General features: G+C 44.4%; 2 protein-coding genes across 10 annotated transcripts in view; both read right to left on the reverse strand.

Annotated features, from left to right (window-relative positions):
• Positions 1-133: 133 nt before the first annotated feature.
• Mlf (myeloid leukemia factor) lies at positions 134-4,753 on the reverse strand. Of its 7 annotated transcripts, none has more exons than XR_001452406.2 (6): positions 4,599-4,753; positions 3,680-3,897; positions 3,078-3,615; positions 2,133-2,354; positions 1,369-1,733; positions 557-677 (listed from the first exon to the last, which is right to left on the reverse strand). XR_001452406.2 is itself a non-coding variant. In XM_001361913.4 (5 exons), the coding sequence occupies exons 1-5, from the start codon at positions 4,658-4,660 to the stop codon at positions 548-550; spliced, it is 1,170 nt and encodes a 389-aa protein (XP_001361950.3). In that variant the 5' UTR covers positions 4,661-4,753; the 3' UTR covers positions 134-547. The 7 variants fall into 7 exon arrangements, 4 of the variants coding, with proteins under 4 accessions (XP_001361950.3, XP_004444548.3, XP_004444547.1 ...); XR_001452407.2 differs by lacking the exon at positions 4,599-4,753 and adding an exon at positions 3,956-4,158; XM_001361913.4 differs by lacking the exon at positions 1,369-1,733 and having other exon boundaries at positions 134-677.
• A 2,982-nt stretch (positions 4,754-7,735) lies between these two features.
• Positions 7,736-16,596, reverse strand: part of EcR (Ecdysone receptor) — an 85,873-nt gene continuing 77,012 nt past the window's right edge. For all 3 annotated transcript variants that reach the window (XM_004444492.3, XM_002138935.3, XM_033377317.1), the window contains 4 exons: positions 12,022-12,578; positions 11,804-11,947; positions 11,581-11,733; positions 7,736-11,507 (listed from right to left, as the gene is read on the reverse strand). In XM_004444492.3, the coding sequence (XP_004444549.3) occupies positions 10,416-11,507; positions 11,581-11,733; positions 11,804-11,947; positions 12,022-12,578 (1,946 nt within the window). In that variant the 3' untranslated portion in view covers positions 7,736-10,415. The remainder of the gene's footprint in view (positions 11,508-11,580; positions 11,734-11,803; positions 11,948-12,021; positions 12,579-16,596) is intronic.

Genomic DNA, 16,596 nt, shown 5'->3' on the forward strand with positions numbered 1-16,596 from the left:
TTGTCTGAAATCATCTTCATTTTGATTCTTTAGTATCGCACAACTCAAGTATTCGTTAGCCTGTGTCGCTGTTTTGAGAATTTATCAAAAAAGTAGGAGTAAAACCGAAATTGCATTCATTGCTTGTCTGAAGTCATTTTCACTTTGATTTTTTACTATCGTACAACTCAAGTATTCGTTAGCCAGTTTCGCTGTATTGAAAATTTTCTGGGAAGAGTGTGAGTGCTTTTAGTTGGAGCAGCGGCTTGACAATGCCAGAGCGGTGTTTGTGCCTTGCCTGCGGGTCAGTACGAAAGTCGGGTAAGGAACAATATATCTGACGCAGACAGATAGTTATGTCTAGTTGGAGTTGACAATATATAACCCACGACAACGCAGGCAGGACAACGCACAAAACAGCTGTGTGTGTGTTGTGTATCTTTTCTAAAACATAATTAAGTGTACTTTTGGAACAGGATCAGCGCTAGCTGTCCAGTGGTGTGTGTGTGTGTAGTTGTATGTGGTTGGAGATGAACAATTGTGTGTTTTTGCAGTGGGAGCGTGTCTTCTATTTCTTGGCCCGCTTGCCCGACTTGGCACTTGATGATTCGCCGCCATTTTCTGTGTGGTGGTGGTGGCTGTTCTTCATGGGGCGCTGCTGGCGCCTTGGATGTGCCGCATAAGGATGTGGATGTTTGCTAGTCATGGGATTTGAAGAATAAATAAACACAAATTAGTGACATTATCAACTCGATTCAACATCGTTTCGTAAGCAAATAACTTAAACAAAAGACTCAAAATCATAGGTAATCATTCGTAGACAGGCCAATTCAAACGGAACGTAAATGGTAATATGGTAATGATGGCGGGAAGATAGCAGTCGGCGGGGGGTGGTGGTTTAGATGAGTAAGCATGATTAAGATGAAGGGAGCAGCAGGGATGATAAGTCGCGCGCAGTTAGTAGTGAGTCGAAGAGAATAGTACGGGGAATGGTGGAGGCGTCGATGGCGATGGCAGTCCGTAGCACAACGAATTCGCAGCCGCAGCAGCAGCAGCAGCAACAACAACGTTCGAATTTTGCGTTCGATTTAGATCGTCGATGAACAATTTTGGCGTCGTAACAGAGTAAAACGTAAAGTAAATCAAATGCGAAGTCGAATACAGCTGCCCTCGCAGATGATAACTGAAGGATTACGGATACGGATACGCTTTTCGGTGGGGGTTTTAAGTGTAGTACGAGAAAAAGACAACTCAGACCCGCTACATGCTTCTCTTGTTTGTAGTACATATAATACATACTAGATGTTATACATATGCGAGTATATAGAGCTAAAGGAGTTTGTGTGGTGGTGGTGGTGGTGGGAGGAGAGTTGGTTGCGGCAGCCTTACACATAGCATGTGGCACGGCTCGTGGCGTAACTGCTGCATTGCGTGGGCACACGTTGGCGTTGACGGAACGATGGTTGGTTTGGTGTTGGTGTTGCTAGTGGCTGTGATGATGCGTAGCATTGATGACGGCCGTCGAACGTGAGCGTCACGTCATATCGGGGGTTAGTATTGGATCGCACGATGATCGAAGAACGCCGAATGCTGTTGTCATTATCGTTACGTTGATTTATATGTTGTTGTTTGGGGTTAAATATGGTCATATGAATATTGTTTGCTTGGATTAAAATAAGTTTCGGTTTTTGTATTGCTTTGGTTGAGTTCTGTTCTACTTTCGATGGTACCGGGAGTTATATAGACGCCAGTCTCTGCATAAATCGAAAGTACATAATAAGTGTTGGTAGAGAAGAGGGAGAGAGATCAACAAGTCGTTAATAGAGTTGTAAATTGCGAATGTAAGGAAGCTACAGGGATAAAAATAGACAATCGGACAACAGACCATACATTTTTGCGATTATACGATTCGGATTCGGTTTTCCGAATACAATCTTTAAACGTGGTATTAACGCCGTGGTATTTTGCAAATATGTAACTCGAAGCAGGCTGCAAGATGGATGATCTTTGTAGGCATATACAAAATATAAGCAATAGAACTTGAACGTAACGTAACGTAAGGCTGCTGGCCGGCTTATCTAGGCATTAGATTAGGCCAAATCCTATTTGGCAGACAGACTGTCCTGGGCTGGATCTGTCTGGGAGAAACAAACCTTGGCGTGGCTGCAATGCTGTGACTGCCGCTGGAAATCGTGGCCAGCGGCGAGGACGCGGGGGTACGCAGAGGTCGACGGGGAGTGGCCAAGTGTTGCCCATTGCGCATGTAGGCGCGTCGCGAATTTCCAATGCTCACGTAGTTGTTGTTCGATGGATCGTGTACCGTTGGGGAGGACGACTCTGTGGTCGTTGTTGTTGCTGCTGCTGTAGCATTGCGGCTGTCGTCGTAGTATGGAATCGATTCGAAGAAAAGTTGGAAAATATTACAATACGTTTGGCGAGTCTTTGGTGTGTTTGGTTGGCAACTATTCGAGGCAGTCCGTTGCGTATAACGCGTTAACGCGCTAGAGTGGTTAGGGTAGGCGATGAATGAGTGGAGTAGAGTACCCGATAAAGAAGTAGTATTCCAAAGGAATCGTGGATTGGGGTGGGCAAAGTAAAGGTAAAGGCAAAGGAAAACAATGAACAAATTTTACAAAAAAGAAAAGGTTCTTGATCTTCTTGGAAAGTGCCGCCTACCTCAGCGCTCAGTGTTGGTCTTTCGTTATATATATAGTATATGATCATTATTTGATATATTTTTTTTACTTTTCTTTTCTTTTCTGGTTTGGCTTTCTTTTGGTTTTTGAACGTTGTTGGGAATGTAAAAGCAGACATTTATAATATGCAATTCAATTCTGTTTTTTGTTCTGATAGTTAGTAAAATATACTGGTATGTACGTTAGATTTTAGTAATTGTATCTGCAAGTAAATACAAACGTTTCAATTTAGCAACAAGTTGTGTGAGGGTTAGACAAGTGGGGTGTCGGGGGTCGGGGGTATGGGTCAAATGCTACAACGCAAATTGCTAGACCTACACACGTATCGGGGCGTACACGTAGTGGGGTACTGGAACTACAGCCATATCATGCCACAGTTAACGGCTGTGGACACACACTCACCTTCCGTGCGGAGCCGTTGAAGGTGCTGGCAGCGTTGGCAACTGGCGGCCAGCGGACGAGCGGCCCTGCGGCTGCTGCTCCTGGATCACACAGTCATCATCGTCGTCGTCATCCTCGACAGGCTCAATGGTCAGTGTAGAGGTCGAGGCGGCTGGCGGAGGTGCACGAATGGCCTGCATGCCACCATGACGGCCGTGTGGACCGCCTCCGCGATGGGCGCGAGTGGTAAACTCGCGGTCGAACTGCTCGGCCTCTTCCTCGTCCAGGTTGATGAACTCCTGACGTTCTTCCAGCTGGCCCGAGCGCATGTCCTGCTCCTTCTCAATGATGTGGGCGCGCTCTCCAATGTGATGACCGATGGCCATTTTCTTCACGCCTGTGCGCGAGTCCTGGACTGTTTTACGGGTCTCGCGAACGCCACCTGGGCCGGTTTTGGTGCTGGTGCTGGCCTGGTAGATCTGTGGGCGGCCGTCGGGTCCCGATGACATGGTCATCACGGTGCTTTGGCAAAACGAAGCGCCCGGATTGGCGCCAATATCTATATAAGGTAGGGATCATTATCATTGATCATTGATTTTTGTTCGGGCTAGATCAGAACTTACCGGCATTGAGCAAACGATTGAAATTTGGCATCATGGGCATGCCGAACATACCCATGGCGGGCATGGCAGCCATTTGATGGGGGCCGCCCTGCTGGAATCCAGGATCGAATGGCGATCCCTGCATGAAAGGATCCGGCATGAATGTGTTCATCAAGCGGTTCATCGAGCGCATTTGCATACCCATGGCATTCATGGTATGGTTCATGTTCATGTGGTTACTGTTTGAATAATGGAATTTATTAGAACACTTTTTAATTTACCCAATATACGGTATACTCTTTGGCCATTTCCTCGTCTTCACTAGCAGGATTCAATCTTTTTTTGCGAGAATTTTTTTTCGATTTCGACTGTTTACTCATTCTAAATCGCGATTTCAAAATAAAAGCGAATCCCAAAAACTAACAAATTTGAATATGATGTTTCTGAAATCTATTTGAATTTTTTTAACAACATTTTACAACGAACTAACCCTTGTCTGGTTTTTGTTGCCTGTGTGTGACATTAGCTTGAGGGGTTGCTAGCTTGACGCAGAAATAAACGAAACAAATTCAATTTAATGCATTGATTGCGGGCCCTGCAGTCGTTCTTTTTAAAATTATTGATTATTACGTCTTCTTTTCACGCATGCTGCACACACACACCCCCACACACGCATACACAAACTGGAACACACACGTGAAAATACGAAGCATTGCATGTATCCGTCAGTTTTGCGCAATTTCCCCCGCAAATTGTCGAGATGTACTGTTAGCCAGTGCGAAAACCTATATCCCTATGTAATAAACAATAAAGTGCCAACGCTAGGCTGTTTTCAGAAGCCACACCGAGCATCACGAATACACATATATGTAGGTACATAGTGCCGAGGAACAACCAGCTGCAGCCAGTTCAGACTGGCTAAAAAGGTGTTGGTACTTACTTCATTAGTCCCAAATCATCGTCGAAGTCTCCCATCAGTCCCAATGCACCGAAAAGTGACATTTTATTTGTTTTATATCGTGTTTTGTTTAAATTTTAGCAGCAAATTTTTCTCGCAAGATGATAGTGTGACCGGATTGATTTATCCATAACATATACGGTCTTACCCTCAGAAATATACTGAAATATACCGTACAATTTTCAAAATTATAGTATCTAATTTAATCAGCAAAATTTTTCATCGATTGAAATTGTCGTATATTTTGCTAGATGCCCTTCGGTGCCCTTAATCAGCTATTTATTTTGATGATCTGGTTGCTAAATGTTGCATCGATTGAAATACATTCTTATCGTTTCCATACAAATATCATCCCTGATTCGATCGATGGAAAATTTTCTGATTTGTGCCTAAAAAATACCTCGTTTTTGGTATATTTTGTTGTTGTCTAAAATTTATAAACAACAGATGGCGCTAAAGGTACTGCTGTTCAAACGCATCTTCGCGCTGAAAGCGGTTTCGAGAATATTCTAGAATGCACAGGGCCATGAAATTAAGCAGAGTTTCAGCTTTGATACTGAACTCCAGCTCAAAGCAAAAAAATAGAAATGCGTGCATCTGATAAACTCATTTTAAATATATAATTTTTATTTTATTACACGTTTCATATATCGTATATATATAGACTTTCTGTTGGATTTATATGTATGTATATATTTACAACTTAGTTTTAGAACTATGCAAAGTGTTCGGTGTAGTCTAGACCTAAATAAATCTGTTATTTATGAAATTAATTAATCAAAAAATGTAATTATACATACATTATACGCATTAACCTTGATTGCGCTCCGCCCCTGGCTATAAGACAGCCGTGCCGATGCGCCAGAACCCACCTCCACTCGAGCCATTAACTATTTCATATAAACATTTCAATCCGTTTCTTCCCCAACCCAACTTAACTTAGTATCTTCCGACTTTGAAGTATAAAAGTTTTGTTTTTTTTTCTGGTTGTATTGTAAGTTATTAGCAATAATATTAACTGTAAGTGAACAGATTTCCAAATAAGATGTCAGTTTCGTAGACATGAGTAAGTAGACTCGTAAGTATATCTAGATATATATCCGTAAGAATAATATATTTATGCACCGCATGTTCTGAGAACAACAAGCAAACATCTCACGTTAGAGTACGTACCGAATATTACGCCAAATAATGAAATGTGCGTGTACTCTTATAATCGTTTAATCGGTTTAAATGCTAACAATCTCTACATCTCTCTCATTATCATAATTGGTAAACGGCAACTCAAACAATGCGCAGGTTCTGGGGTTCTTGAGTGAATATCGTCGAACTGAAAGGACCAGCCTCTTCTCCTCCATCGGAAGGAGTGCAGCGGTCCTGAGAGGGGAGTCGAATGTTTGCTGGCAGTGTAGCATGGAAATCATAATGCAAGTGGAGATAAAATATGTATACAATACCTAAGGGTATCGCCCACAGCTTTGAAGAATTAAAATCGGTTGCTCTTCGAATTGTCCTACGTATTTTGTGAGTGTGTTTCATTTAGAATATGTTTAATATTGTATGTTAATTAGATTATCGACTTTGCTCGGTTTGTATTTCGCGTTACACTAAAATGCCATCAAATCAGTTTTCAGTTTGTATTTTGTATTCTCTAATTGTATTTTCGTTTTTTTTTCCCGGAAAAATCATTTACTTTACTCCTTCGAATCGTGTGCGTTGTCAATCCATTTATACGTATGGGTTCGTTCTGACTTAAGATACGTATGCTCGAAATCGTATCCTGAACTGCATTAATAACTGTATATAACTGTATATTGTAGATATTAATATTACCGTTTAGTTTTAGATTACTGATTGCTACACATTGCAAATGAAATTTGACTTATGGCGTTCATCGTCGTCGCCGTCTCTAAACTCTAAGTTTCAAAAATGTAACTAAGGGTTCTGTTCTGTTCTGCATGCTTATAAGATTTCAATTTCGATTTGGCAGTGAGAAAAACTCAACTCAAGAAGCGTTCGAATGAGTTTCGTTTGTGCTATCGCTATACTAATGCAAATATACCCCATATCCAATGCCCACCAACGAGCATCGTATGTGGGTGTATCCGAGTATGGGTCTGTCTCTATGCTATGCTTCGGATTGCTATTGCTGCAAACCAGGTACCTCTAAGAAGGCTTCGAAATAAGGAGTGACAGTGCTTTGGAAAAGATTTTCGCGAAGGGAAACTATATCATCATCCTATATACATTTTGTGTATGTATAATTTTTATCTCTGCTGCTAAGGTCTCGCTTGTAGTTACATTTATTATTATAATGCTCAAAACCTTTCGATCATGTTCCGTCAAATATTCCATTCTTCATCGTCACTTCTTCGCCTTCGTCCACTTCTGCTTTTGTTTCGTTTGAGGTAGTTTTTCAATTCAGGATCAATATCTACAAGTCGAACACAAAAATGCTTGTGAGTGTGATTCAATTTAGCTTAGGGTTAGCTGTGTACATGGTGTCATGGTCATGGGCTCTACATAGTTGGGGCTAGTTGTTATTGGGGGCAAAAAAAGTAAGTTACAGTTTACACATAACAGAAAACAGTGCATAAAAATCAAACAAAGTCTAGTTGCTTTTCCGCTTTCCGCTTCCTCTCGAAATTTCAAGAATCTACATAACGATTTTGTTTTTGTTTCAGTTTCTGTTTCTTTGTCCTTTATCCACCCGGTTGTGGTACTTTGATCATTATCATTATTTTTACGTTATCTTTCAATGGATTTCTCAACAAATTGTTACTTTATACCGTACATTCTCGTATTTTCGTAATTCATCAGGTTGCAGTTTTTGTATTTTTGTTAGTAGCATTCTTTGTTTTCGTACTCATACAGCGATATAGCGATAGCTATATATCGTATATCATATCATATTCGTGTATGTACAGATCTTAGGCTTAGGGATAATATTGTAATATTTCAAAGGTTTAGCGTTAGCGAGGATCTCTTGTGGGTATTTATTATGCTTGTACTTATCCTATATTCAACGTATTTTAGGGAGAAGTCGTCATCGTCGGGGGCTCTGCCTCAGCCTCAGCCGCTGCCACTGCCATATCTATTGCAGCAAAATTTTATTCGATTTTTTACAATTTAAAGCTATTTAATAGCGCATCGTGTCTTGTGTTTCTTGGTTTTTTCTTTTTTTTAGCTCCTTGTAAATTATGATAAATTAATACAAAATGTTCCTTCCTTTTTCTCCTTCTCCGTCCACCAATGACCTTCCTCACTTCACACTCTTTGCCTGTCGTTCTTAGCCAATTTTCACAGCCATTTGCTTCGCTTGCAAATCTTGTTCAAATTCTGAATTTCCCAGCTTTTCTTAAGTCTTTGCTCACATCCACATTACCTTTTCCCATTCAGGATAATACAGAAAATAAAAATGAAATGTTTTCCGGAAACACTTTTTGGGAAAATGAAAACACACGGATTTTGGTTTATGTTTTTTTTTTGAGATTTTCTTGTTGGTTTTCTTTTTCTCTTTTTCAACACATCTTCTTCTATATATATATTGTATATATTCTGCTTGGTTTCGTATCGTAAAAAGGTAAAAACTATTCCGCATTACGATAGGGTTTGCTCTTTACAGTATTCTTGTAAAACTACAAAACAAGGTATGCATATATGTATGTATGTATATAATGTATCTGTATCGGTATCTGTATCGGTATCGGTATCTGTATATGTAGTGGTATTATGCGTCGTAATAATAGCAATAATAATAGTAATAATAATAATTGGGCGTGCGCGAGTGCAGGCTACAAAGAATTGAACTTAAACCAAAAACTTAAGAGCAAGCCTGATCGGGGATCCTACGAGTAGTACGATTAATGTATTCACTGATTTATGTTTTGTAATTAGAATTTTCTCCTGTAAAGCAGTGTGCTCCTTTATTTTATATCATATCGCGTATACTATATCGTTTTCGTGTGCTCCCTTCTTCAGATCTCTTCATAAATTAAATTTACTTAAGTTTTTACATGTATTCGTGTGTGTGTGTGGGTGTTTGTGATTGTTTATGGGTGAATTCGGGGCGTGTGTGTGTGTAAAATATAAAATTAAATTAATATTAGTAGTAAAAATAAAAAATTGCACAATTCAAGTTGAAAGCTACGTAAAATTCCACTTAAAAACTTTACATTATTTTATTTTAATATTTTACAATCGCTTTTCCATTGGTTTTATGTTTTGTAGCTACTAAAATTAGAATAAATTTGATTTAAGTTTAAATAAGGCCAACAATTTGTGTTTAAATTTTGTAAATATTTTTTAAAAGTATATATTAAAATGTTTGGAAATAAATTGCATTCAAATTTTGTTTAACATAATAGATTGCCAAATGAAAACTTTGCACATTTTTTGTTTTGTTTTGTCTAAATAAATTTTGATTACATTTTGTTGCTCACACAAGTTTAAAAAATTTTAAAAATGTTTAATGTAAATTTTAAAAATAAATATTGAAGTCTTTTGGTGTGTGTTTCTATGTGTGTGTGTTTGTATGTGTGTGTCCGAATGATTGAATATTATTTGCCAGCAAAAAAAAGATGTGAATTGTAGGATCTAAAACCTTCCGATGCGATGGTTGTTTTTTATGATTTTAATGTTTGAGTAAAACTCCAATCACTTGAATTTCCTTTCTAAAGTTCTCGTTATCAAAAGTGTGGTTCTTCAAAAAAATGCCTAGAAAACGACGCCAATTTAAAAAGAGTTTTGTTTTTTCGGGCTTGAAAATTATCAGAATCATTGAGACGAAAGTCTCATCGTTAAAAAAATATATATAAGGAGGGTATGACGAAAATTGTTTTACGTTCTGTTCTTACGTTTGTGGTGATATTTTGTTTACAGAGTTTCCCTTTCGTTATGATTAAAAAATATTTATAAAATCAGTCCAAGTTTTGCGTGTTTTTTTTTGTTAGTTTTGTTTTTAGAGTTTTTTCTTTTTATCTGAATTAACTTAGGTTTTCATTCTTTTAGTTTTTATAAGTGTTATTCTGAATATAAGAAGGTATATATTTGTTACACCTTTTTTCACTAAACAGATCCACGCGCTCCAGATGATGTTAGCTTTACAGTTAGGGTTAGGTATTATACAGTTGCGTTTTATTAAGTGTACAGTTATCGTTATTTGTAATAGGTATTATTTTATATATTTTTTAAATATAAACAATCTTTACTCTCTTCTCTCTGCCACATTCCCACACAACCCTACTCGTCTCAGCTACATTCTACATTCTACACTCTCTCTAGCTCTCTAGCTGTCGTTCTCTTTTCTGTTCGAAGTGGAGGACGAAAAAACAAAATTCGAGAATTGACTGTGAGGCGGAAACAATCTGCCACACCATTCACATAACTACTTGATGATTTTGCAATTGTTTTTCCATTCAGTGTGTCTCTTCCTCTCTCTCTCTCTCGCTGTCGCTGACGCTTTTCCATTCATTTCTCTTCATTATTTTCGTATGTGTTTTTTTTTTAGCATTTGTGTAATTGTTAATAATTTGTTTATCGGTTATATCGTACGGATAATGCCTTATCGCTAGTATTTGCAGACTTAAGACTAAATAACTGCATTTTACGCTTGTCCTTCAGTGATCCCTCCATCAGGCGTCTGGCATCAGGATCGGGCATCTCCCTGATCATCGGGATGTCTGTGAGAGTGTGGTTCAGCTGCCTTTCCTTCTCCTGGCCCTAGTCGAGCAGGACCCCGCCCACCACCTCGTGCAGGATGGTGTGGTGGTGCTGCTGCTGCTGATGGTGGGGCAGGGGCTATGCCGTCGTCGAGTGCTCTGACTTGACCGCCACGCCGGCGATCAGCTGCTCCTGATGCGGATGCAGCGGCACGCCCATCAGTGCCATGGCCGTCTGGGCGTTCGCGTACATGCTGACGGGCGCAGCGCCGTTGCCCACCGCCGCTGTAGTCGAGCTGGCGGGCACCGCCGCCGTGATGCTGGTGGAGGAGGTGGCTGCCGCAGTGGTGGGGCCCATGGCTCCGCCACCGCCGCCGATGTAATCGCTGCTGGTGCTCACGGCCGACACGGATCCGGAGCTGGTTGCAGAGCCGGTCCCAGAGACGGAAACAGACGCAATGGCGGGAACAGAGATGGAGACTGGGGCGGAGGGAACGGGCAGAGGCAGAGGCAGAGACAGAGGCTGCGGCTGGGGCAGTGGCTGCGGTTGCGGCTGCGGCAGCGTGTGATTGGGCAGCGGAAGGTGCTGATGCTGGTGGTGGGCGGCCGCCGCAGCCGCCGCCTGTGAGGTGGAAGCGGAGTCGGCATCCAGACCGGCGGTAATCGCGCCGCCAACGGCACCGCGCATTCGTTCCGCCCGCACCATGCGCTCGTTCTCCTCCTGCTGGGCCTGCAGATGCGACTGCACCGAGGGCGGGATGGCGTGGACGTCCCAGATCTCCTCGAGGAACTTGGGCAGCTTGCGGTTCTTGAGCTTCAGCGAGAAGCACATCTCGGCGTTCTGGTTGCCCAGGGTGCGCAGCTCGGTGAGGATGGAGAGGAGCTTGGCGTAGAAGACGAGGCTCATGGTGTCGCCGCAGTGGCGGTTGAGTATATAAATGCGTAGCGTGTCGATGTAGTAGCTCTGTATCGCCTCCACCAGCTGGGCCTTCTCCAGGCCCGGCCGGTCCGAGAAGATCACAATGGCAGTGAGTAGCGCGTATTCGACGTTGTCCACCTTCATCGAGAACATCTGGCGGCAGAAGTGCAGCAGGTCCTCGATGTTGTCCGCCATTCCGGCCATTTTGTACGAGTCCCGCGTGTAGGATCGGTTATTCGCAAAGAATATCGAGTCCGAATTGTGATCGTAGCGCCGCGCCATGCGCAACATCATGACCTCCGATGAGCAGGCCTTTAAGCAGAGATTATTACAGATGTATCTTCAATCGGGAATCAATGCGGAGGGGGTGGGGGGATATACTCACCTTCAGTAACGTGATCTGATCCTCCTGGGGTATCTTTGTAAACGCTGGTAGACCTTTAGCAAACTCAACGATCAACTGAACCGTGAGTATGGTTATCTCGGTGATGTGTCGAAAGCTGACATCCGTCTGGCTCTCGTTCTCATCCGGGGTACTCTGAAAGTCAAATACGAGGAGTCCATTAGAGCCCCCTTCTTACGGAGAGGTTTGTAGAGGCTATACCCACCATTATACGCCTGAGATCCTCTTCGGAGGGCTGCTCGTAGCCATCCTGATACCAAATTAGCTTATATATAACGGCCAACTGATTGTACGTTAGTGGAGGTATATTGCGCGCTTGACACTTGGCCAAAATATCATCAGGTAGTAGCTGCCAGAAGAGAGAGAGAGAGAGAGAGTGAGATCAGTCAGGGAATCTGGTGCGATCCGCTTGCTGCAACTTACCGGAATTGTGGCATGCTGCGGCGCCTCGCATGTCATCAGATCGAGAATCTCCTTCTTCACGTAGTCGTGGGTACCACCGACGCTGCCGCCGCCAAGGCTGGAGCCGCCGCCCACACTATTACCACCCCCGGCGCCATTGCCGCCGTGCTGGGAGCTGGGCGAGGTGGTCATCTTGTCCTTCTCCTTCTGGGCCTTCTTCTCGCGCCGCTTCATCGCGCACTGGTTCTCCGGGACGACGCACTCCGGCCGCATGCCCACCGCCAGGCACTTCTTCAGGCGGCACTCCTGGCACTTCCTCCGCATGTACATGTCCATCTCGCACGCCCGCCCGAACTTGCAGCAGTAGACGGCGCTCTTGGTGACGCTGCGCCGGAAGAAGCCCTTGCAGCCCTCGCAGGTGAGGGCATTGTAGTGGTAGCCGGAGGCCCTGTCCCCGCACACGAGGCACAGCTCCTCCTGCACCCGCGGCGCCGGGCCCTTCTTGCTCTTCTTCGCATCGCAGCCCTCGTTCGCCGAATATCCGTTCAGGCTGCTCGAGGGCGAGAGATCATCGCGACCTGTCCGGGGGAGGGGCGAAAGAGAAAAAGAAAAGATCGGGGCATTAGATTCTCTCTCTCTCTTTCTCCTTCTCTGTTGTCAGTTTCTTGGGTGTGAAGCCCCTCCATAAAACATTAGAAACCCAAATAAATAAATTTTCCATTTCATGTTGTTTCTTGTTATTTTCGAGTTCTACTCGTTCTCTGTTCTCCGAACATTTGCATTTTTTGCAAAACTCCAGTTCCGATAATCTGTGTGTGTACGATAACTGTCGAAATGGGGCTCTGTCCACCATCCCCAGCCTCAGCCCCAGCCCCAGCCCCAGTTCTGACAGAACGTAAAATTTAAAATTCAATTAACGTCGTCGCTCAAAGTCACCATCGAAACGAAGCTGAAACAAGTCTTAAGTCAACAGAAATCAGCGATGGAATGGAGTGGAAGAACTGTTAGGGATGGGGATGGGGATGCGAGACCCATAGATAGAGCCATCAGCAGCGGCTGCACGACACCATGATCCAGTTCTGGGAGATTGTTCAGAGGACCATTTGTACTGCAAATCAAGAGATGTCTATCGGGTAATAGTCAATAATTGTGGCTTCTTTGTGGGACTTTTGTAATATTCTCTGTTTTTTCCATTGGGATAGATAGAGTAGAGATAAATAAGGCCTAATTATTGTTTCTTATTCCGAAAAGATTGTTAGTTCCTTGAATCCCCAGAAATATTTCTATGGTGTATCTATCCCATGTGGATTCTATTGAATTATGTAATATTTTGCCATGTCAAAACACCAACCAATCGACTCCCATTATCGATTATGTTTTGAACAGAGTGCTGCTCCTCAACTCCGGGGTGGCGGAGGGCGGCAGTGGCTAGAGGCTATGAATGGCGTTTCGGAGATACATTATACAAATAGTCACGTTCCACACAAAAGGGAGAGAGATAAAAAGAATATCAAGTGCAAGTTTCCCCCACAAAGACACTAACGACAGCAGAGCGGGGGGTGTGGGATGATGTGGTAGGGTATGGTGTGTGGTGCATGGTGCATGGTGCATGGTGCATGGTGCATGGTGGCGTGGTAAATGGGTGTCCGTGGCACATAAGTGGATAAAAAGATACGACAAAGAGGCGTGTTGTTGCAACTGCAATGACAATGACTGGCTCGGCAGAGGCAGTGGCAGATGGCAGACAAGACGCAGCGAGGCTTAGACACTTGTCTGAGAATGAGGAAGAAGTAGCAGGAGGACAAGGAGAAGGAGAAGCACAAGCAGAAGAAAGCAAAGCGGCAAAGACGCCACTTGGCCAGAAGTGCGCCGCAGCTTTTCCCCCCCTCCTTGTTCCGCCTGTGGCTTCTATTCCTGGCTCTCCTTTTCCTTGTGTCTCCGCCGCCTCCTCGCCCCTCTTTCCATCTGATCCCCGGCTGCCACAGTGCAGCCGAGTGCAACGCAGTGCATTGTCGGCCTAACACACTTTTCCGCTGTCCAGCCATCCACCCTTCCCCCGTCCCTGCAGCCACTCTCTGGCACTGCATCCCCCATTCCACTCCACTCCACTCTCTTTCATTCCCACAAACATAGGCCTTAAATCATTGCTCATACGCCCCGCTGTCTTGTGCTTCGAGTCGACTCTGGACTGCAGCCGCCTGCAGCTACTTTCCCTCCAACCAAACCACGTCGCTGCGTCGCTGAGTCGCTGGCGTTTCAATTTCACTGCCACAGCTAGGAAAAGCTACCAGTGGCGGGGGCGGGGTAGCAAAGAAAAGAAAATGAAATAAGCGACGGCGTCAGGCAAACTTTGTCTGCTCCAGCGGCTCGTGGAAATGTGCAGGAGACGCCACCATGACTGCATTTTCGCTGCACTACAGCTCTGTGTGTGTCTCTGTGTGTGTGGAAAATCGCAGTGGCAGCAGGGAAATCGTGTGTCTAAAAGTAAAAACCGGCTGCTGGCCAAACGACTCTCCCCATCTGCCCCTGGACAATGTCAGGCCTTGAATGCAATGCGAAAGAGGTGGATAGACGCACTGATACTCTCGGATTTGCATTGTTCACATGATAGCCGTGCCATACGGGGAGCTAATCTTGTAGTTATGCCACTTATACCCTCTGAAAGGGTATACAAAACAAACACACACACACTGACAGTGGAGCCACATTTCATTTTTCACTGATGAAAAGACAGTTTCACGCATTGCAGAAGGGGTGAAGAGGGCAGTGAAGAGCAGGGGGGGGAGAGAGAGCGAGAGAGTGGAAAGCACAACAGAACTAAGCGAAACGGAACGCCATGAAGTAAGAAACAAAGGCAGAAGCAGAAGCAGAACCCGAAGCAGAAACAGAAGAGCAGAATTGGATGGATGGAGAAAACAACAACAAAAAGTGGAAGCCAAAACGGCAGCACAACACAAAAGACACCCACCCCCGGGAGTCCACCCATCTCGTTAGCCGCTCGCCCGCCTGCCCCCTCCGGCGTGCCTCCACATTTGGAGTTCATTGTGTTATTGTGCTTGCTCTCCTCTCTGCCGGCGCACTACATACCCACATAATCCATGTAAACTGAGGCAGAGGCAGAGGCAGAAACCATAGCCAAAGCAAACTGTAAGCACAGAGCAGAGCAGAGCAGAGGCAGTGGCGGCTGCAGCGATACCCAACACAGTGCTGAGATCTTGGCTTGATTCCCGCTAACATTCCCCCAGATTATTAATCAGAAAAAACATTGAAAAGAAAACATTGTAGAAAACAGGTGTTTTTTTTTAAGCAAAATCCATTTTAAGAGCACTATTAAAGAAAAGAATCAAGCATTGCAGCACAATGCCTTCCCGCTATATGCTCAATCTAGCTCTAGCCAAAGATGGCAGCACTGGGCCGCCTACCAGCCGCAGCAGCCCAGCACAGTGCTCTCCCGCTCTCTCGCTCTCTTACTATGCACTCGCTCTCCCTCGCCCTGCACTCTGCATGCGCCCTTGCTCGACAAAAGCTAAAAAATGTTGATGTAGGCCTCGAAAAATATGCAGTTTGCCTTTGGCATTGCCACTGTCATTGCAAGCAGCGCTGCTGCTGCCTCTCTCTCTCTCTCTCTGCATTCATCTCCTGCCTCCCTCTCGGGCAATGCAGTTCCACGTGCTGGCGAGTGCGAGCGAGCGAGAGAAGAGAGGTGGCGGGGACTGTAAGTCGCACACTCTTTTCCAGCGTGGTATAGGTAAGTTCTCCCTTCTGCTGCTGCTGCTTCGCTTCTTCCTCTGCGGCTGTCTCTGCTGCTGCTGCTGCTAGCGCTGGCTCTGCCGCTGCCGCTGCCGTTTGCGTGCATTTCATTTTATACAGTTTTTACTGCATTTTTATTTTGTTTTTGTGCCTGGCAAAGAAATGAAGCTTTTTTTCTTTTTGCTGCCTTTGTACTTCGCTATTCTATGGGCAAAGTTCCCGTGTTTGTGTGCTCTCCGCTCCTACAGCAGTGCAATATATTTAAGCGGCTTGTTTTTTGTGTATGCATAAAAAAGAGAAGAAAGAAGAACGGAGCAGCGGAGTGCCAGAGAGGGCGGGGGGACTGGCTCTTTGCAAATAGCGCCTTCTGTTGCACTGAAAAGCAAAACAAATAAAATCCACCGCCGCTCCCACACATACACACCTCCATCTGCGTGCATCTTCTCCACGCTCCCTCCCCCCTACACAACTCTACCTCTGTCCGTTATAGGGTGTACGAGAAGTCGAGTCGAGTCGGGGGTGGAGCAGCCGGAGGGATGCAAAGTTTGCTCGTACGATTTGCAGTTGGGATTCATTTTTGATGGATGGACGATATGAAAAACAAATATATATGTATTTCACTTATTCAAACAAGCTCAGCGCGAGTGAGAGAGAGCGAGAGAGAGGGAGACAGCGGACGAGGTGTGGTAGGTATAAATCTGCGGTTTAGCTTTAAAGCCGTTTCACAAATATCTCAATTTCTTTAATAAGGGTACTCCTCCAATGCTAGTAATACCCATACCCACACGCATAGCCCATCTTTAAAGGGTAGCGCCCTAGAGCCAGGGGGTGGTGGGCGCTTGTTTG

Source organism: Drosophila pseudoobscura, chromosome 3 (assembly GCF_009870125.1).
Source record: "Drosophila pseudoobscura strain MV-25-SWS-2005 chromosome 3, UCI_Dpse_MV25, whole genome shotgun sequence".
NCBI classification, from domain to species: domain Eukaryota; kingdom Metazoa; phylum Arthropoda; class Insecta; order Diptera; family Drosophilidae; genus Drosophila; species Drosophila pseudoobscura.